General features: G+C 29.6%; 1 protein-coding gene across 3 annotated transcripts in view; it reads left to right on the forward strand.

Annotated features, from left to right (window-relative positions):
• Nucleotides 1-514: 514 nt before the first annotated feature.
• Nucleotides 515-24,041, forward strand: part of LOC148239093 (popeye domain-containing protein 1-like) — a 59,503-nt gene continuing 35,976 nt past the window's right edge. For all 3 annotated transcript variants that reach the window (XM_088192128.1, XM_088192134.1, XM_088192121.1), the window contains exons 1-2: nucleotides 515-623; nucleotides 845-1,562. In XM_088192128.1, coding sequence (XP_088048254.1) covers nucleotides 996-1,562 — 567 coding nt within the window. In that variant the 5' untranslated portion in view covers nucleotides 515-623; nucleotides 845-995. The remainder of the gene's footprint in view (nucleotides 624-844; nucleotides 1,563-24,041) is intronic.

The raw sequence follows: 24,041 nt of genomic DNA on the forward strand, positions 1-24,041 counted from the left end.
TTGGCAAAATTTATTGACAAATTTTTTTACCTCCTGTATAGTTCAGTCATTTGTAGTTTCACGATGTTACAAACACTAGTTCAGCGGTTATGCAGTATCACCGACGATATGTATAACATACATTTATTTTCTTTTTAATTATATTGACTGCCATCTGTTGACAATTCATATAATATATTTCACAAATATAAAAAACATTTTTTTTTAAAATATAATAAAGTGATGATAATTATGAAATACATACTACTTTATTAACAATTATTTAATTTTGTAGTATATAATTTTTAACAATATTGATTTTATAAGAAAATGTTATTGGTTAAAAAATATTATTTATTTTTAATTTATTATTAAATTATTTATATAAGACGTGATTTATGTAAAAATATTTGTCTTTATTTTAGTCACCAAGAAATATTTATTTTATTTCTTTATAACCATATTATTCGTTACATCGGATCACAGATTTCTAATGTCAAAGTGTTGAAATGAACGTTATGGCACGTCACTAGTCAGTGCGCTCTCGGACAGCGCCGGTACGGTCGTTTTTGGTGTTACTTCTTCGACTATTTCAAACAATGCACATAATTTGTAATTTTTTAACAAATTACTGAATGCAATCGGTATAAATAAAATTATAATACTTTACTAAATTACAGTTCTTTCTAGAATTACATTTAATTTGTTGTTTATTTATATTAGAACTTCTATTATCGATTTTGTTTATTTGCATGTTAAAATTTTGACAGTTGTTTATATTACTTTTAAATTAATGTATACACTAAAAAATATAAACTTTTATTATTTATTTTTTTATATTTAAAATTTATTATTTTAATTTAAGGTCTTGTGAATTAACCATATTCGATGAAGAAAATGGATCTTATCTCGTATAAAAGATCACACAATACAGACTGCAGAAGATGGATCGTCGAACAATCAAGATAATCAAGATGTGATTGACAAATATTTCCATGAAGTGAAATTTAGGATTAATGTCATTAGTCAGTGTACCTGTTTTTATCAGTGTGGTGAATGTAGTTATGTTTTTTTTAAGTGCCTTAGCAATTGGCCTCGCAGACAATGTTACAAACGTCTCCTATAGCGATTCCTCTTCTACGACTGTCCTTTCGAACGTGACCGGGTACACCACCGAAGAATACTTCGCTACGACAACAGAGATGGGTCTCACTGACGCTCACGTTTACTCGTCTTCGCCGGTCAACGACTGGACGAACTATACTTACGATAAGAGTTTTATATCAGCCGTATTCGGCGTCAACTACTGCACGAGATGGAGACAAGCGAACCACATATACTTTCAACTGGCCAACGCTTTCTTCTTCCTGTCTTATCTCGCTCCGAATGGAATGTACGGGATGTTGTTTCTGCGGTGCACCCTTCTAGTCGGATGCGGCTTCACTGCCCTATGGGCCTGGACCATCGAATGTTTTTTCGACGCCGTCGTGTGGAACGCAGTCTTCATCGTCATCAACATGGTGCACATATTCGTACTGCTCTTCTATTTGAGACCGATCAAGTTTTCTAAAGAAGTTGAAGAGGTTTGTGTTATTTATTATCTATGCAAATTTAACGCCTTTTTTATTTTCTGTATTTGAAGGCAAACTACTATTTAAATATACAACATGATTTGTTTTACAAAGTGTGATTTAATTATATTACAAATGAATATATTCATATTTTGTAAGTAATAGCTAATTTTTATATGGTCAGTTTTCATATTTGGGATATTTTATTGCTATTATTATACAAAATATAAAATATAGCTAACGTTTAAACATTACAAAATTATTTATTATCTCTAAAAGGATGTTTAATTGGGAAGTAATAATTCTAAATAAATACAAAATGCTTGTCCAAAATATAATTTACTAAATTACGTTATAAGTTATAAATGTTTCTTTTCTCGGTAGGGTGACTAAACCAGGCACGTCAATTTGGGGGGGGGGGGGGCAGGTGGTCATTTAATGAAAAACCATGAATCTTAATGATATCAAAATTTTAAAAGAAAGACCACTGACAGACCAACTTTTACCTCCTCCCCTAAAAAAAAAAGTCCCTTATTCTAAACCAGAAATTCTCGGGTTACATTTCAAAGAAAATCTTAAAAAACAGTCGAATCTCTCCCGAAAATATTTTTTTTAAATATGTCATTTCAGTGAAATCACATCGGAATTCATTTTCATCTGTAGATACATATTTTTACCAGTGAAAATATAATTTATCTGGCAGATGCTAGTAAATTTATATGATTTTAACTTTTCCATATTTATTATCATGCGATGTATAAATGTTTCAGTAACGTGTATTATAAATTCACCACTAGGTATATATTTCTACTAGCGAAAATATAATTTAACTGATAGGCGTTAGTGAAATTATATGCTGTTCTAAAATGTCTCTGAAACTCAATTTGACAGTTGCAAAACTTAAATTTGCTGTTCAAACCCAAACCTAACCTACACGAATCAACAAAACCCAACTTTACCTAAGTTCTAAAATTAATTACAATTTAGAACTTAAAATGCTAACTCTCGGAAGGAATATGGCTCCATAGTTTGTCTGCACTTAGATATTACACTATGTTTTAAAAATATGATAGCTATTCGTACTGATATTACTACAGTCAAAATGTATTCAAACCGAATTTTGGTCAATAGGAAGGCGCAAAAACAATTACCACTTTTCAGAAGTCAAATATTCACGTCAAAAGCTATAAAATCGTGTCGGCACTGTTGCAGTGGGAACGATTTTATTGCTTTTGACGTGGATTTTTGACTTCTGAGAAGGAATAATTGTTTTTTGCGCTCTCCCATTGCTCAAAAATTGGTTTAGATGTGGTTCATTCAATTCCCACTTATTGTAAGTCATAATATTGTTTTAAATTTTTTAATATTAATGATAGGTGATGGAGCGTTTCCACTGCGTCGGCACGATTTTATTGCTTTTGACGTGAATTAATATTTATTGTTTATTTTATAAATTTATTTTGCTAATATAGCTAGTTGTTTATGGACTAAACAAATTTAACCAAAACATACATATAAAATATAAAAAAGTCTTTAATATTATAATTTATTTACTAATGCACGAAGGTGCCGCTATATTTTTATATTTGCAAATTATCATAGAAATATTATAAAAATTCACACTTCCTTACAATATTCCCCTGGCTGTACTCGTTTTCTTATATCTAACTATCCTTAATTTGTCTCTATTTATACTATTAAATCTTTGTACATACATCTTTATTTCTTACTAAATATTTATTAAATGGTATCATAATATTTTCTCACTTATATATTATATAAATACTAAAACATTCATCTTCGATATTTGTTGAATATCTAACCATGCCAATCTATTATCTTTATAATTATTGATAAACATACATATATTTAGTTTTATTAAAATCTCAATAATTAAATTAATTGAAAGTATGATTACTTTAAAATTTGCATCAAATCCTCAAAACTCGATATTGCACTGTTAATTAAAAATAAATATCCTTATTGAGCAGTGATAAATAAATAAATTAAATGTTTTAAAAAAATCGTAATATCAAGTTCGTACCAGGAATATATGATACAAAAATAATCTATAATAGTTAATTCAAAACAAATTAATAAAACACATGACCATAACAAACATCCGCTAAAACTAGTTAGGCAAGTAAGAGTCAATGGACTAGAAACTGCGAAAAACATATTAGACACTGTTATAAATATAATCACGACTGAACACCTCAACTTAGGGTTTCCTAGCTTTTCCTAATCTCATATATGAATATGTAGATAGTGTGCTATTAAGTACTCTAATGAGCTAATTGAAGCTCATGGCAGTACATTCTATAGAATTGAAATTACCTGCATATTCATCGTCGATGATGTACATCTAAAAGATAACTAAACATGAACTATGCTTAGTTTTAAATTTCAACTCTTTTAATACTCTGTAGATGTATTAAAAAATGTTTTATTTATTGTACTATTTTAAACGCCATATCTTAGTATGTTTAATTATAGATAATCGCTTATTTCCAAATTATTATATAAACATACAAATTATCATAATATTTTTTATAGGGATTTATTTCAATTTGACCATATATGCTTTGCATATTAATAATGCCAACCTTACTGTTTTCAATAACTTCTTGATTATGCATAAAGTTGAATTTGTTACACTGAATCGCGATTCCTTTTTGGTGATTTGGAATATAATTTCGAAGTAGTAAAATACTAAAACTTTAGCAGTGAGGTACTAGAATTTTTGTACCGTTAACACAAAAAAGTACCTGCTATCCGACGCTTACTGGTCTTACCCAATTTAACCCTTTGATTAGCATGGGCGTACATGTACGTCCTAACGCCTTATTATAAATTCCATGTTTTTACTTTCAAATAGAATATTATTACTTATTTTTTATAAAAACTACAAAAAATTATCAATGACACATATGTAAGTCATTAAAATTGTATCATATATATTTAGAAAAGAAAAAATATTTTTTTAAAAAGCTCTTAATAATTAAAATATTTAAAACATTGGGATAATTTTGATAACAGAAACGTTGGACGCTTTGTTTAAAGTACTTCTAAGAATTAAGGCAACCTCAACTAGTGTTTCCAGCAGCAGGAACAATCAGAACAGAGTTAGGAACCAATTTAAAATATGGAACGTTTAACGGGTTGTTTTTTTTTAATTTTAGTAAATGTTTAATCTATGATGCATTATTTCGTTTTCTTAAATGTTTGATTTATTGTCAAAGAATAAAATATTAAGAATCACCTATTCTGTTTAAATTATAAAAACACAACAAAAAATATGTAAAAGTGCAAAGTTATTTATTAAAATTACTCACAGGAAAGCGGTAGTCATTATTTAAGTTAACAAGTCATTAGTTTTAAACTTTTAAAAAGTTCTTCTATACGTACCATTCTACAATAATATTAATTATTGTTTCAAACTTTGAAAATTGTCAGTATTTAGCCATTAAAAAGTCAGATAGTTATCGCTCGATATAACAATGAGTACTATTCATATTTACTACTAAAGTTTCCAAAGTGCTACTATACAAATCTGTTAAATATCCTGCATATTTATTTTTATGCTCTTTATAGAATGAATATATTCTGATGCAATTATGCTAAACCTTTACTACAACTATGTTTAAACTAATATATCTAGTGCTTATAGCATTCGAAGATTTGATTCATTCGCCAGTTTGCAACTAGGAACACAAAGGATACTAGAAGACAGTAGCACTGATAACGAGAACAGAATCACACAACTTCGGAAACTTTCATGTTCATCGGTTGTTGTTATTATTGTGCACGGTACTATTATGCCATCGAAAGTTGTTCCGTTAAATTATGCGAAATTTGCGACCGTACATGAACAGTCACGCTCCATTATTATGTGGAAAGTCTAAAAACTATGCTAATCGATTTCGCCTTAAAATCTATTCAAAACCATTTCGGTAGAACCGCCTACATAAATTCTTCATACCATATACGCATAAAAAAATAAAAGCTGCTGACTAACTTTGATAAACCCAACTCCCCTTTAACTATGCAATAAAAATTTTAAATTTATTCGAATTTGGGGTGAGCACCCTCTTCTAACTATACATATAGTATCATTGGGTACATTTACTTTTTGATAAGGCAATCTAGATCTTGAGTGAATGAAGGAAGAGAGCTTTCTCGAATTGCTTGTTAGTATTATAGTAGCTGATCATAGCTAGTAAGCAATGTGTAATCAGTGATGCCATAATTAATGGTTTGGTATACAATCTGAACCATTCGCGTTTTCAATAGAACACTCGAGTATCTCGTGAATCATAAGATATTCAATATGAATCGTAAAATCGATGACGAGTTAATTGATAAGTAATTGCGTGTCACTTTGATTGATAATATCATGCTTGGCGAATTTTTATAGTTGATTAATAAAAATTGTATTGTTATCAGTGATATCTGTATCATATTATTGTATGATGAAGTATTTTTCCCCTTAAAAAGTTTATATAAGATGATGTGTTATATTCTATGTAGATATTCTATATCTATAGCAATAATAATACACAAATATATCGATTTGCGCATTATTTATTTTACGCGATAAAGAAGAAAAACATTATTTTTAACCCTTTCAACGCGAAGTCATTTAATTATTTTTCAAAACTAGAAATGTAACAGCCATGTGTAATATGTTGGTTAAACTTATTATTTCTTTCGAACGTAAACACAGATATGTATGTACTTCAAAACGTGATTTTTATTAACGATTTTTATGTTTTTTTTTTATAAATATACATATAGAACATGTCGATTAAATTGGTTAGTAACTTAAAAACTATGATTTCAAATATTGAACGCTATATTAAATTTCAGCAAAACTCAAAAAATATTTGCAAGCAATATCAAAAATATATTACACAAACTTGTTATTATATATATTCGTATATAAAAATACTAGTTTTTGTGTTTATCTGATATAGGAGTATATTCTCGTTCTACGCGATTTTTTGGAGCTTATCTCCATTGAAGATTTTATATGAAGTTGCTCGATTTCGCAGATTTTTATATTCTGAAACTTATCTTCCATTTTCGTATGCGGTTTTATGTCTCAGTTTATGTGATATTTTTGGAACTTATCTACTCGCAAATAAAGGGTTATGTATAAATTGTATTTTTTTTGGTTTGACTACAATATAAAGAGTTCCTCTTGCACTAAATCTAGAATATATAAATCAAAATAGTTTTTAGAAAAAAAATAATCATTATGATTTTGCTGATGTTTTAATTTAATTGACTTTCGTTCGCTTTAGTTAATAATTAACTCTTTTGTTGCCGAAATTTTATGTGTCTGGATTTACGAAATCATTGAAAAATGTCTGTATGTAGAGACTCCAATCTCTGAATATTCGAATACCGAATATATTAGCTCGATTTTTACTCATTCGTTATTTTAATATTTGTCGTGAAATATTTTTATTTTTTTCATTTCCCAAAAAATTAAAAGCTATTTGTGTTTCTTTTTATGTACATTGCATTATTTACAGTCAAATTATACTCTTTTTTGTTTTACGATCTTTTTATCTGTTATTTATAACAGTCGTGGCCATAACAACTAACACTTTCTTATTGCCGAAATTTCAGAAATTACTAATGTTTCCGATTTAATATTGAGCAGCTGTTTGCGTATAGTTTCAATATATTTTGAAATTAATATAAAATATTTTTTTTATATTTTAATTTATTTCGTACTCTTCAATTTATTGTTTTTTTTTTGCATAGAAATCATTTACAAATATTGAAATTTAAAAAAATATATAACAATTATAGTATGTGTAAATATATAACTATTAGGGTTCTTCAAAACATTGAAAGATCGACCGCCGTACATGTACGGCGATACTCCTCAAAGGGTTAATAAAATAAAATACTTAGTCTTGAAATGTTTTTATTGTTATATTTTTTAATGTATAATTATAAACATTGATTAAATATTTGAATACTATATCGTTTCCTATTCGATATTCGAATAGTTGAAAATAACAAATATTTATATTTATTTATTTGTATGATATTTACTTTAAGGAAAGATATTTCTTTTAATGTTAGTATTTATAAAAGGTTTGGTAACCAAAGGGTTAACATTCAAAAGTATAAAAAATAACTATAAATCTGTCAATTTTAAACCATATTTCCAGATCGATTTAAAAATTTTCACTGTTTTTTTTTATTTAATTGCATTTTGCATGTAAATGTTAAATATTATTTACTAAAATAAAACTTTTTATATGGAAAAATGTAATAAATTGGTTTTTTAGAATTATTAACATATGCACATTTTACAAAATTTGATCGAAGTTAGAATTTTTATATAAAAGATTCGTCGAAGATGAAATATATTCTTAGCAAAATAATATTATATTCGCATTTTCCTTAAAAAATAATATTTTATCATATGAATGTAATACATTAAGTTAGTCGCAAGTAAAATGGTGGATATTTTATTAAAAAGTCAGCTTAATATATTTACTCATGTTAATACATATTTATAAAAATAATACAATTATTTTATTTTATGTTGTTATATGTATCTATGTAAGTATACATCTTACTGACTGACTTTATAAAATACAACATTCGAACATTTCATAAATATGTTGGATTAAACTAATATTTTTTTATCTATAAATAAATTATATTTTTCATGGATAATAAATGTATAATGCTTTCGGTTAATATATACTGAATTTATTTGCCAACGAGTATTTGTTAGTAATTAATGTTATAAACCACAATTCCATGATATAGAAGTAACAGTAATCGCGGTTCTTAGCTAAGTATTAAAAACCACAAAGATTGCATTGTTTAGTTTTATGATCTCTAAATGAAACAATGTTTCGATTTTCTCATCAGAGTTCATTGAATCGGCTATATAATTCAGATCGTTAATATGGAAATACATACTAGCACAAACCCCTCTGCGATTAAAACACCCCATGAGGGTTGACGCATAATACATTTTATTATTTTACCCCTTTCGGTGTAGTTGTACTAATTCATATCTATGTTATAACCCCTTTCATATAATTTTAAAACATAACGTCGCTTTCACACTACCAAACAATCTATGATCTGATATTCTATAATACCCAGCACCATTCAAGTCAATTTAATATATCCATATAGGATCTTTGGAGGCATATTTCCTGCGTTAGTCACGCGCATAGCTCGAGCATGATCTCACTTTCCTGCCGTTTGTTTCTGGGCATTGATTGGGTTTCGTCGTTAAAAGTTTTTAATCACCTCGCTCGTACGCTTCGTTTCCATTATTTAGACTTACAACAATTTTACATATGCATTTGTAAGTCTTCGGGTGTCGTCGAGTATTGGTTTGAGTATTTGCGTCGAAGTTTTGAAAGCTTATAAAGCCGTCCGTCCCTTGTTCAACGCCATTCGGCTTCGTCATCTCGTTTTATGGAGTTTTACAACCAGGCATTCGTAAATTAAAATCGAGATACTTGTATAATATGTATATACATACATACCAACAACATGTGTGAACGCTCTAAAAGCAATTCTTTCGTAGTAGTTTTATTACACCAAATTTTAATTTCTGAGAAGCTAAATTAGTGGCACTGTATTGCATGTTGGATTTTTTCCTCGTTGCGTGTCGACTAATCGACAGATGGTACTTAAGGTGTTCGTAATATACACACGATTGAATTACTAAATATATCAATCATTCCCTTAGTGTAATTTAAAGATAAACAACTTCTACAAATAATATGCCAAATTAAGTTGTAATTATAAAACATGTTACAGTCATTAACGTATAATTACAACAACAGCACACGATTTCACAGGATGAAACGCTTAAAAGGCTTAAAAAACAGTATATATGGCAAGTTAACCAAAACATTTTTTCATCCTGATGCCTGATAATTAAATTACTAGAAATATCGCTTATGGCTATGAAAAGCTAAAAATGTTCCTGCATTATCCCTGATTATGAGGATCATCTTTCTCATTACCAATTCTGACTACATCACCTAGCCATTAAATCTACGGATGGTAATGTTGTAAGTGATTACGAAAATCGCCCTTTGTTTAAATACGTCTTTAAATTTGTGTTTCGCCCCTAGCGGGGACTTGATGGCGTCTCTTTAGTTGATGTGTCACTTTTGGATGACCCCCTCGGGATTACCTCATTTTACTCATTTCACAGTGACGCAATGAAGTAACAAAGGGTGGACGAAATATGGGGTATTTCCATATCAATATGTAAAAGAGCTGCATGTTTTTTTATTGCTCTTTTTAACGTTAGATCCCATTATGTTGTCTGAGAGCATAAAATGGAAATTTTGTACCAGTCTGTAGAGAGATCATAAAAATGTCAACGCATGGTATTCCCGGTGTGCAAAAAATGCTATAATGTATTATTTACGTACCTAATTATATGTATATAACAATGTTATTTAATTTTTAATAACCTTGTATATAAAAAAGAGTCATGAACTTTGTTTAACAATAAATTTTCAGCCACGCAAAAAAAAATATAAAATGTTATAGTAATATTAGCTTATATTTTCTTTAAAAATAATGATGAAGGTTAGTTTGTAATTTTTGTTATATTATTAACTAGCTTTATTACACATCGCTGTTAAGTTTCTTTACCGGTTTCATTAGCACGTAAAGCATGTAATCGTATTTAATAAATAAAAGTTGAAAGTAAAAAATAAGTTAACTTAGAAATGGCGGCTAGAATTGCATTTGCTAAAGTCACGTTGTTACAGTTCACTGTTTATGAGTTCTCGTGACAGAGAGACAGACACGTGTATTTTCTGTTTTATAGCATATACATTTTTTTTAATATTTATTCATTATTTACGTATCATATACTTTTGTCATGTTCAAACGGGGGATTAATTCAGTAAGTCTAAAAACGGTAGAAAAGCCTTTAGCCAAATTTAAAGCCGTGAAAACCTGAATATTATGTTATTAAATCATAAACCATTGAGGAAAAGTCAGTTTCTGTCAGGCATATGCTATGTAAAAAAGGAGCTTCCTTTTTTCAGATTAATTCAAAATATCCGCCATGAATCGGAAAGATTAAAATTATATCGCGAAAGCATTGAAAAAAGATAACTCATGCATTCGAGATTGTTATCAAAACGGCCGTTCGTAATCTGTTTTAATTGTCAACAGCAATATGTTAGCACTTATGTTATTAAAACGAGAACGCGGGTGACCAACAAGCACTTCATCAGACACTTCTTCAGAGAAATTCTCTGACACTTTTACTGACATTCACACTTGAACATCCACTTCGGAGTTCAAGGCGTCAGAATTTTAAGATCTTTCCGACTTGGTCTCACTAAGTTCGTACAAAGCTCAATCAAGAGAAGGCAGACCCAACTTTAGATCATCGAAGTCGCTGCTTCTCTCTTCGCATCACCAGGTTTCCTAATTATTCGTAGTTTTCTACTATTCGAATATTGTATAAAAAATAGATGAAATATTCGTAATATTAATTTATTTAACCTACTAGTGCATAAGATCAATTCATGTCCCCTAAAATATTATTTAATTAAAAATAATTATTGGTTGATAGTATTTATTTTGATTAATCGTTTAACTTTTTGAATTTTATAGTATATGCATAACACAATGCTGTGTGAATTACTGATCAGTGAGGGAGGAAAATTTTATAATTAATTTATTAATACATACTATTTTTATCAGGGACGACATTTCAGTTTTTTCAAATTATCAGAATTAAGACTAGTTGCAATTTAATTAATTCAGTAAAATTGATGGAAAATTTAAAATACATAATTTTATCAATTTATTGTTAAATAATAACAGCAATAATGTTTGGAACGAATTTTTTATACAAGGATCAGATCCGTATTGGCGTTTGTTAAGTGCGGATTTGCATATAAATTAAATAACTAAATAAATTAACCGCGATTGAATTATTGAACTGATTGAATAAAATATTTGCGTCTTGAAATAACATAAAACAATTTTCGACGCACATCTGTTTTTGAGATACGCGTTAAACGATAATAAATGGCGGGCCTTTCCAACGTTTTGTTTTGTTCAACGAACGAATTCTGTGAATTTCGGTCATAGTAGACACCGTCAATAAACATTCTATTCACAAATATTTTTTGAAGGCGTTCTGCTCAAATTATATTTGAGATAGTATAAATAATATTTTACGAATATTCATATAGTTGAAAATCGGGCGAATATTCGATTGAGAACCTTAGTCCCAAGGATTATTATACATCTGAAGCGTATGATTATGGAAATATTAATAAACTTTGTTTAAAAAAAAAAACAAAAAAAACACCCCTGTCACGAAGGTCGGAACAATTTAATTAAAAAATATATTATAAATATTTTACATAAAAAAATAAAACAGCCTCTCTTCTGGATCTTGCGCCATGTAGTTCCGCCACTGAACTCATTCGAAATTTTGTTACGATTTTTTGGTTCAAATTTATTTCCTCGTAAAGTACGCTCTGATGGGCAACATCCATCACACGCACTACTATATAGACCTATATTTTCACGAATAACATGAAACTTGATGACATGAAACATTTCAGGAAAAGTCCAAGGTTGACCTTTGTCTGGTATTTGAATCCGCCGTCGATGGCTCCCCGGAGACTATGCGAATGCCTCGGTGAGATTGATTTACTTTGTCATCGCCGAACGAATGGAAGTGATTTATGGACATAAATAAGGCATTTTTTGGGCATAATCGCGTTGTCATAAGGCGAATTTTTATCAACTCTGTATAGCATAGACCTGACAGTAGTGGGCTGTCTATCTTATAATATTACGATAACATATTTTCTACGAGTTTTTGTCTTGTATTTATCTATAATACGTATGCGGACTTGGCTCACGGTGAAAATTTAATTTCGGGATAAACTGACAGGAAAAAGTTTGATTCTTTTGCATAATGCGCTTCGGATAGCTGTAATGCGTAAAGTCGGACATTTTCATGAAAATGAGTTATTTTGAGAAATGCCTTAAATTCTCCGAATGAAACGATTTTTGTAATTTAATATATTAGGTAATTAATTTGAAATGGTGAATATTCTATTAATAACATTTCAGTGATATAATATGATTTTTACCCCATAAGTTTTTTTAGCCTGATGATTGCGAAGTACCAATAAACGTTTACTTTCTTCTTATTTGTATCGCTACGTGTGCGAAAAAATAAAATATCACAACGTTTTACTTTTATTACTTTTTTTCTCGACGCTGCTCAACAGGCGTATCACGTCCGGAGATAATTTTTCCGAGAACATTTTAGTGAATATCGCATTTTGTTAAATGTCGGGGGAGCAAAGTGTGAATTTTTCGCCCTCGCGTTGATTTAACTAAATGCCAAATTCAAAACAAAGATAATGCTATAAATACTTTAGTACTATATTTTGATCTACAGCTTATTTATACTAAAATACGTTTGCGGCTTGACTAAGTTACCACTATATATGTTTCATTAACCCATTACACGCGACACTCGATTTTGGCCAATGGTAACGCGACGACTTAATCTAGAAAAATATTTTTAAATGCTCATTGCAATTAAAATATACATATGATGATGATATATATAATATAAATAAATCTGTAATGACACGATAAAAGTATCAATGTTTGATTTAGCCGGTGGGTGCAATGGCGCCATACACACATGTGAATATTGATTCATAGATGCACACTTATCCATACAAAATGCGCAAGGCTAGAACGAACCGATTTTATTATTATAATTAAATGCAATACAATACAAAATACAATCGATGTCACGCATCTAGATTATTTTCTATGCCCGAAAGTTAGTGAATCGTTAACTTATTTTGTATTAATAAAAATAATAAAATCATATGTAAAGTTTGTGTGCACAGGGCTGAAACATAAGTATACGGTATCTAATATGTTTTGCTTAATATCTCAGCTAAGTTTGTTAGTAACCATTATATTCCATCTTGCTATAAAACGGTGGATGAGTTTTTTAAAGATAAAATAAAAATAATAATATACCATATAATTTTTTTAAACAAAACTTTTTTTATTTCAACTTAGTATACTATTTAGATAATAATTCGAACTTCTGATATGAGTATATCTAGACAGAATTTTGACCAATAATAGAGCGCAAAAAAGGAATTATTCCTTCTCAGAAGTCAAAAATTCACGACAAAAGCAATAAAATCGTACCATCGCCATTATAGTGGGAGAACGTTCAGTACCGAGAGGTTAGGTTAGATGTTTAATAACTTTATAATTCAAGTAACTTGTAATAAAAAAATGGTTAAATATTATATTAAAAAAGAGCTTGAGAAATTTAATTTTTTTATACGTATTTACTTACGAAAATCAGATTAAAAATTATTTTGTTTATGTGAATTTATATTTAAAACATCCATCAATTTCTAAAAATTCAGTATATATAAAATTATAATAGGGACATATGGATTTTCGAAGCGTTGAAGTTGGGGTTCACTGATAAATTCAGTAAACTAGAACTGCACGAGGCGCTCTTTTTGCACTTCAATAATCTTATTTTCGTATATTTTGCAACTATTCATCCCTTCATATTATAAATATTTAACAATCTTCAGTTGACTTCTTCAGTACTTTAGGTGCCCTTTCCTTTTTTTAAATTTTCTCTTTCATGGACGCCATATTTTTTTACAAGGATTTTAGAGATTCTTTGCTGGTGCATGGCCAACAAAGGTTGAGATACGGATCTTATTTTCGGAGAAACACTGTAGCTAATTTGTAAGAAAAATACATTTTCTTCAATTTTATTGTGGCAATTCTGATAAAGTCACGGGTGACGCCTATTTTTCTCTATTTTTTATTGTTTTAGTTCAAATTATAATAAAAATAATAAAATCGTTTGCAAATAAGTCGAACTTACTTTTAATGCTTATATAGTCAACTATCTCCCTCTAATCGCGTTAAAAGACGTGCGGTTTTATGAGCCCATACGCGCTGGTGACCCGATTAGGCTGCCATCATATGGCGTCGATAGCGTGGAAAGGGTTAAATTGGATTCGTGACCCACGACCATTTGAATTTATTGACAAGGCATCTCTAATTCTATGGACAAGTATCTGAATCGCTTTATATATTATTTTATATATTAGTGCTACCAAACTTTTCGTTATTATTTATTAGTAAAGTAAATTTTATGCCTTCGTAGAATTAAGTCTAATAATAATTAGCTGTCACTAATTTTTACGAAATATTGTTATCAACAGCTATTTTATTTAACGAAAACATTTAACTTACGCTATAATAAAATTAAAAATTAACTATATTTGCGGTCCATGAAAAGTTATCGAATATGGTATGTAAGTGAGACGGTTGTCACAAAAAAAATCTGTTCAACTTCAGATGATTAAGTCGGAATCTGTCAGCTGAATTTTTATTTTTTATAGCCATATTGTTAAAACAAAAATATATGCCTTTTGATTATTCGCTATGTTTTGCTTGTAAAGTTCTTCGCCAGCTTTGATGCGCTCTTTCTATTTTAATCAAATCCTCTAATGCCTCAAGTTTTGAGAACGTTTTCAGTCTCATTGTTACAAAATCGTCGATATCTGCTTTTAAAGCCTTCGATGATTGATAGAAGAGTTTTGAAGTGGCATATCATTGTGACCCATTTCGGTCTCGATGCAGCAGCAGGCGAGCACCGAGGAGTTTTTGGAAACAATGAGAGATACGGTGACCCACATGGGTTCGTCGCCGACCCACTTTTGTGAATAATTCATAGGAGGCGCATCGGGCCGACCTCCTTGCTTGCCAGCGTTCATTATTCAACAAAAAACTGAAAAGGATCTTCGCCATGCCATGGGAAACAACCAGCGTTTCGTAACGGCGCGTGCATGCACTGCGTCCATTTCGCGTTATTTATTCGCGATTGGTGCCGCTTTGCGGAATTCTAATGAGGCGCGAAGACCTTGCCAAAAAATCCTTTTGTTCATAGTTTCAAATGGAACGGGATTTAATACAAAAAAAAATGGTATGATGGATGATCATGTAGATTGTATGCTTTGCAGCTAAAGCATTATCAGCATCGTTCATCGACTATACTAATGTACATTGAGAAATACGAAATAGCGAGTCCTTTTAACATATGTATTTATCTTATGTTTGTTCGTCAACTTTAATTTAATTAAAAAATATATTTATTTAAATGGAATGTTTCACCTTGATAGTGTTTGCTCTTTTGAAGTTAAAAATGGATATCGTTAGACGAAAGAGTCGAAAATGCCAATGTGTGGTTGGAATGATATTAATGATATAATTTGTGAACCCCTATAGACTATTGAATGCTTTCTCATGAAAAAAGGTAAAACAAAGAGAACCCTATTCAGAGATAATGTAATTATCTTACAGCCCCTGGATCGAATTAGAATGAAAATACATTACATATGTATTATAGTAGTTTTCCACAGTTGCATACAAAATATCACATATCCTATCATATAAAATCAAATTTTTATTTAATATAATTTTATTGAAAACAACCAAAATTATGTTAAATAACCAATACACAATTTAAAGAATATACATAAATAATTTAAATATACATTCACAAAAGTTGGTAACTTTTAAACATGCAAAAATATGTTAAAATAATTTTATTTTCTTGCGCAGCGTAAAATTCTTGAATATTTTACTTTTAACTGTAAATAAAATGTGATACAACTACCTCTTAGACTTAGACTATAATAGCGAATATATTTTCCCGATTTTAAACTATTCGTTATTCGAATATTTGTCCAACTATTCGTGAAGTGTTCGTTTAAAATATTTAAAAAAAAAAATTTCTTAAAACAGTTTTCTCAATACATTGTGAATTAAAACAACGCGTGTATTCCTTTGTTCATTCGGTGTACTACTGCAGTAGCTACAGCTGAGTTGTGCTGTAGCTACTATGATTATGATTCTGATTCCATGGCAATTCAGAACAAGTTAAAAAAATAGATTTATAATTAATTTTATAATGCCAACTAGTTATTAATTGCGTAGTCCGTAACGTCTCAGACTACTAACTCCGAGGTTGCGGGCTCGAGCCCCGGTAGTGGCACTTGAATTTTTATTATTAATAAAAAAATGATCCCAGCTGCAGTGACATCTATTGATTATAAATTATATGGCACATAATAATTTATAATATGGATGTTACCCATTCTGAGACTTTCAGTATGGTGATTAATACTTACTTACAGATTTGCCTGTTGTAAAACATTGGGTTTACGCCTGTCAAGCTACAAATTAATAAATTTGATTAGTAAATTATTCCACATAAATGATCTTTACACAATATTATGTTTCGTCCGGATACCTTTATTTATAACTGCCATACCCATAACAATAATAGCCGACAAAAAAATAATAAAAAACATTTTGTAATGACCGAAATTCCACAAATTACTAATATTTCTGATTTAATATTGTGCAGCTGTGGTCTTTCTCAAATGCTTGTATTGAATTTTTCACCTTTTTTGAAATCAATACGAAAAATATTTTAGTTCAATCCAAAGTTTTTTTGATAATATTTTTTGTAGGCACAATTAAACTTCAACTTAGTACTAGTTTGAACTCAAACTCTATTTATTAAAATTAAAATAAATCATCTTGATAATGTTTATTGTTTTGTTATAACATATAATTATTAGAACTTCGATTCTTCATAACTTTACGAATGCATTCTTATACTCGAATATTTGGAAACTTTACTATGTAGAGTTTTTTAATATTTGGCTAATAAATCAATATTTTTTTAGTCTTTATTATAGTGTTAGGTATGTTTATTTTGACAAAGTTATTTAGTATATATTTTAAATTTGTGCAACAATTAAAGTTATGTCCACGTACAATTTTTATAGTCATGTTTATATATATATATATGATACTTTTAAGTCCTTGTACAACTGTTTGCGTCAGAAAGAATCTTTCTGGCGCTATATAGGTAGTAAAGTTTCCAAATATTCGAATATCGCATAATAAACTATAGAGTATTCGAACGATTTTGTGAAATTATGAAGAATCGAAGTTCTGAATACAAGAATATGTTATAAAAAACCAATACATATTAACAAGACTTTATTTTAATTTAAACAAATAGAGTTTAAGCTGAAATCAGTACTAAAATTAATTTCTCGTCTTCAACTCCGTAAAGAGTTTAATTCCGTATTCCGGACTACGGTTAACGTGAAGAGGGAAGCGGTTTATTTATTATTTTATCAATTTATTTAGCTATTATAGCTAATTGTTTAAAATCTTCTCTACTTGCTTCGAGCTCATGCGAAGTCCGAGTTAGAAAACTTAATAATGCTATCGGAACCGTGTATTGACAAATTATCAATTTGAGCGCTGTGTATCAGTTTTTTTACACTTGGCCAGGCCAAGCGAGGCTTAGTGTTCGCCCACTTTTCGAATATCGGAGGGCTTAATTGGATTTGTCTGTTTTCTTGCTGGATTTTTTGTATCGCGTTGCGTGCGATCAAGTTGCATTTTTGAACAGGTTCTGAACGGCCTCTTTAGCTAATCTGTATTTATGATAGGCACTTATGAAAAACACAATAGTATTTCTAAAGGCATTCCTAATGTGCTGCTGATAAAATATATATAATTGCACTTTCGAAAAGGCCGTTATGGTGATTTTAGCTCAATTTTGGCACGGTATGCTTTTAAACTATTTTGTTTTAGATTTGCTGATAATTGATGTGGACTTGCAGGTTTTCGCTGTAAAAACCACACCTCAGTTTAGTATTACAATTGTATATTATATAACATAGGATTTCATTTTTTAGCTTAAATTCACTCTAGGTGAAAAAAACATTCTGATTTTATTCGTTGCATAATCTAATAACTGTTTGTTGACATTTACACGGTAGTTGTCTCAGCGGTGTTTAAACCTTAACTAATCACCAACTAATCAAAATAACCTTTTACACAATTTCTTTGATTGTCTTCAAATGTAGACTTGATATTCTACTTATTCTTCTTTTTATGTGATCAATATAATTTGTTTGTAATAATTTTGATACATTTATTTTAAACTATTTTATAGCAAAATAACTTCATGTATTCGCGAGCTGTTTTCCCCGAATTTTCGCATTATTTTCACTAGGATTTCTTTATATCTAAATTTGAAAATATGTTTAACAGAAGTGTTGGCACATCATTATTTCATAATCCTTTTCTTATACAATGATTTAATAAATGTTTCATTGATGGAGAAATTCTTAACACGTGTTTTTAATTAAGCAATACTTTTTTATGCTTTAATTTAAAATTATGAGCTAATCAAATAATCTACAATTAGCTTATTTTTAATGTATAGAATTTTTATACGTAATATAAAAATACAGAACTTAAACTTTAGCTCTTAACTAATTCAATGTGTACTATGATCATACAATTATTATTGTTGTGTATTTTGTCAAAGCGTAATTTATAAATATAAAATTAAGAATATCTAAATAATAATGATAAACTTAACAATACAGATCTAAATATATGTAGCAAAAATGAGCATTTAATCACCGTGCCATTTGTTATCAGCTAAATACGAAGAACCCAATACACGATTGAAACATGAAACTCGATTGGGACCAATTATTAGCTTTTATACAATATTATATCTTAGAAACCAATCCTTTAATTAAATTTTAAGTGGGGATATAAGAAAAAGCACTTAGCTGAATAAAGATAATTTTATTTAAAATAACTGATACTTGAAAAGAGCGTCTTATACGACCAACCATGGTATTGTATACCATAATTGCTTTTAGAGTCTTATTACTCGACTTGCTAAAAACAGGGGTTTAGAATAATACATTTTGTAATAAAGATATCCATATAACTTTTATTGCTTTCCTATTGAAATATTTTACGACCGTTGAGTTATATTAACTGAAGTTTTTCGTTAGTATACATATAAATCAATTGTATTCGAATTTGTGTGCCATTACGCGATTGTGATCTACCCGAATATCTTTGATATCAAACATCATCGAACACCTGTCCGATTAGATTAATTACTAATTGACAGCTTTCGATGTTTGCATATGGTTAAACTCAATTATTTTATGACATGCTTTGTGTGCTAATTGTACACATAACTACAATTAGGTAATTACTATCGCGGCTTATTCAGAGTTCGTGTCGCGAGTCGTTACGGCGATTTCGGTAAGTGTAAATATATTATTGTATTAAAATATATTTTCTCGAATGGGAAATGTTGTTTTAGTAAACCGCGTACATAAATTTGAATAATTACTTAATATATAACGCGTACGCGTTGACTTTCCGAGGCTTACGAACGAATCATAATTTTCATCGTGCGTGTGTAAATAATTAATTTATCACATATGGAACTCGAGGATTTTCCTGTTTACGTTATGTGATGTGTTAGAGCCGGTTTACGAATCAACCAAATTGTAGAATTAGAACGTAAATATTCAGCGTTTTATCTATCAGCTTTAAAGCAGCGGGACACGGTCAATTGGGCGACGGCGATTGGGCGACGGTCAAATGGGCGATTCAAAATGGGCGACGGACAAATGGGCGATGGCCTTTTGGGCGACGGTCTTTTGGGCGATACAATAATAATGCATTACAAATAAATGTGTAGCAAATCATGATCCTATAATTAATTAAATAATTTACATAATTTAATACATATTAAAATATATATATACATATACGTACATACGAAAATATAAGTAATATTTTTTATAATAGAATTAAAAGATGAAAACATTATTCGGTCTAAACAAAATATAATATACCTACATAAGATATAGTATGTATATATTTACTTATCATTTGTGCTTATTTAATCATAAAATATCACTTAAACAGTTCGATTTTTTTCATTCAAGAATTTAAGAGAGTTACCCGATATCATAAAACACTTAAAGCACACGGCTTAAGTCGGTAATTTTATTATAAATACCTACCTGATAAATGTTCATAGTGGGCCCTTACGCGAATTTTTTTTATGTTTTGAGCCTTGGAAACTACTGTGAGAACAAGCTTTTGGAATTTCCAAAAATCGCATATTTTACAGTTATCTATTTTAAATTAGATAGGATAGGTATATAAAAATATAATAACACAGAACTAGCGCTGATAAGTGTTTATCGTGGATTTTACCCTTTACGAGATTTTTTTATGTTTTGAGACTTATAAATTACTGTGAGAACAATCTTTTGGAATTTCCAAAAATCGCATATTTTACCGTTATCTATTTTAAACTGGATAGAGTGGTTATATATAAATATAATAAGCTAGAACTAGCGCTGATAAATGTTTATCGTGGATTTTGCCCTTTCCGCGATTTTTTTTATGTTTTGAGCCTTGGAAATTAATGTGAGAATAAACTTTGGGATTTCACAAAAATCGCATATTTTACAGTTATCTATTTAAAATTAGATAGGGTAGTTATATATAAATATAAAAACCCATAACTAGCGCTCAGTATACTTTTGAATTTTGACTGAAAACATTCGAAAAAAGTTTCGTTGCGTCTTTGAAAATTATTTTTGTCGTGGTTTTAAAACACTTTGTCACAGTGTCATTGTGTTTTTGGTAAAAAATTCACTACAGCAAGAAAATAAGTATGTGTCTTTATATTCACATGTGGGTTATATTATATGTGTTATTTATAGATAATTGTTTTTTATAGATTATTGTTGAGAGCGACTAATTTGAGTTACCACAGTTTATATTCTTTATAAATGGATAATTCAGACATATTAAGTCAAAAAGACAAGGAAAAATATTTTTGGAATGGATATCTTTATGAAAAGAATAGACCAAAGAATTTTTATTAAAGTTTTGAGGTACAATAGAAAAAATATCATAGAATATTTACATTGTATTGCATATAATTATAATATGAGTTAATAATTTGAAAATAAAATTGTTTTTCATTTAATATACATTTTCGTTTTAATGTATATTTTATTTATATTCAAAATAAAGCAAAGCGTGCAAGTTTTTTTAAATTTCTGTCGCCCATATGACCGTCGCCCAAATAACCATCGCCCAATTGACCGTCGCCCAATTGACCGGAATCGCCCATTTGTCCGTCGCCCAATTGTCGCGTACCGAAAGCAGCGCTTCTTAACTATTGAACATCGATAATAAATTTCCAGGGTTTCGTTCACTTAAACGCCAGTGACTCACTTATTTATTTTTTTGAAACAAGTTAATGAATTAGTTACATTTTTTTAAATTATCTTCTTTTGTCAGTAAACCAAGTATTTTATATTTATTTTTAGAAAGAAATACTGACGCTTGAAGAGAACTAACAAGTGACTCACAAAAGAGTCGCTGGCGTTTAAAGTGTTAAATATGAGACCTAACATTGTTTACTAAGATTATAAAAAACACGAAAACTAGAATGACACAATAAAAAATATCTGCATGTTGTACACATAAGAGTAGTAAAAATTGTCATTAACATTTTACAAAAATAATTTTAAAATATTTTTTCTAAATGAAATATTTATGACTTTTGTATTATACACAAAGCAACCATAAAAAAAGTTGGAAAGTTTAATACGGAATTTTTCATTACAGCGATTTTTTTTCGCCAACTAAATTTAGTTCACGTAAAGGAAAGCCATTTACCGATGGTGAATTAATTAAGTCATGTTTGATTGTTGCAGCTGAAGAAATGTGGCCAGAAAAATAGATGTATTTCAATCAGTTTTTCGGCGAGAAGTTGCTAGAGAGGTTGAGCACATTGTGAGTAACATCAATAGCCAATTAAATAGCAAAGCAAATTATTTAAAATGTTTTTTGGCCTCACCTAGTGGCCCCCAAAATTTTTTGCCTCTCGGTGCCCCCACAGAATCTAAGTTTACCTATGTAAAATTTGCGAAATTAAAGGATTGGGTGAAAATAGTAATAATAAGTACTCATTTTTGAGGTTTCTGCAGACAGTTAGTTACTAGTTTGCACCATATTCTTAATTCGAAGAGTCAATGCTATGTTTTTTGTAATTTCCATAAAAAGTCTGCATGGAACAACTATACATGGTCGAAAATATGTTTTTTGAAGTTAAGAAAACGTTAACATTCTGAAGTAAAATCGACTCAAATGTGTTGGCTAGTGAATCACGTATTATTCACTAGCAGGTACTTTGTGGGAATCATCTCAATCTATCATGTGTTATTGAACTTGTTGTGTTAGCGGTGAACTTTATTCGCTCCCGTAAACTTAATTGTAATCGTTCCGTAACTCTTTTTTATTAAAAATAAAAGTCGAATGTCTTGAATGGCTCTACTATACAGCAGGTCGATAACTCACGTTATGGTAAAGTTTTATTGAGGTTTTTTGAACTCAGAGAAGCGATTGATATTTTACGGCTATTAGTATCGAATACTAAATGTTTTGAAAATTAGCCTTTGCTGCATATTTTTTAATGAATATAACTTAAAACAGTGCTTTTACATACATATAACTTACACTGCTTTTAAAAATTCATTCTTCCATTCTTCACAAAATAAGTTTGCTGACTGACCCTTCTGATTTAGATGACTCAGATGAAGCAGTTCTTGTATCATTTGGCATGATAAGGTCGTCACACTATTGATGTTTTGAATTTGAATATTTCTGCATTCTTTAGAAAAACCGCCTTCTGATCTGTATGAATGTGAATATATCAAGAATGCGTCTAGATTTATTTTTACAATTTTATAAACTACAATTCTATTCATATTTTTTGAAATGTATCGGGCGACAGACCATACTTCAAAAACGCTGCTGTAAGCCGTCGCTTTTGGTCTTCCTGTATATTTGTACATATAGATATACGGTCTATGTCAAATTCTTTATTCAATGCCTCAAGTTATTTATGTGGGTTCTGTGAGTAAAGTGTCAAATAAATCCCCATAAGCGTCATGATCAATCCCAAATGATCGAAAAGAATTAGCTTATTAATAATTAAGGTACTATAAAGCTTGAATTTATTTTGTATGTATGTACATGTGTGTATTGTATATGCATACCACTGTGGCGCCGTTATAATTTATTGCAGTTATATCGACCGGCCTTAACTTAATTTTGATACATATTTCATAAGGCCGCTGAACAGTTCGTGGAAAAAGCATGCCAAGAAAGTGCATAGAATCGTTTCTGCAATATAATTTACGCTGAAACTTTACTATGATCAGGGCTTTTTTGTTCATTCCGGAAAATTTACGGTATTTTTAATGTTTCAACAGCAATTGTTACTGATTAGTGTGATTGACAAAATGCGGAATAATTTCAAGATAATCTTGAAGAGCAAGGCCGAACTCAAAATGATTTTTTTGATCATTAGATCAAAAAAACATATACAAAATGAAACTTGGGTGCACACCTTGCAGAAATGTTAAAACTCTTGGAACTGAAACGACGATGGTAATGAAAATTTCCATAGAATGGGGCAAC

This window comes from Plectrocnemia conspersa, unplaced genomic scaffold (genome assembly GCF_051122295.1).
Source record: "Plectrocnemia conspersa isolate PC_06_02 unplaced genomic scaffold, ASM5112229v1 ptg000001l, whole genome shotgun sequence".
Classification (NCBI taxonomy): Eukaryota; Metazoa; Arthropoda; class Insecta; order Trichoptera; family Polycentropodidae; genus Plectrocnemia; species Plectrocnemia conspersa.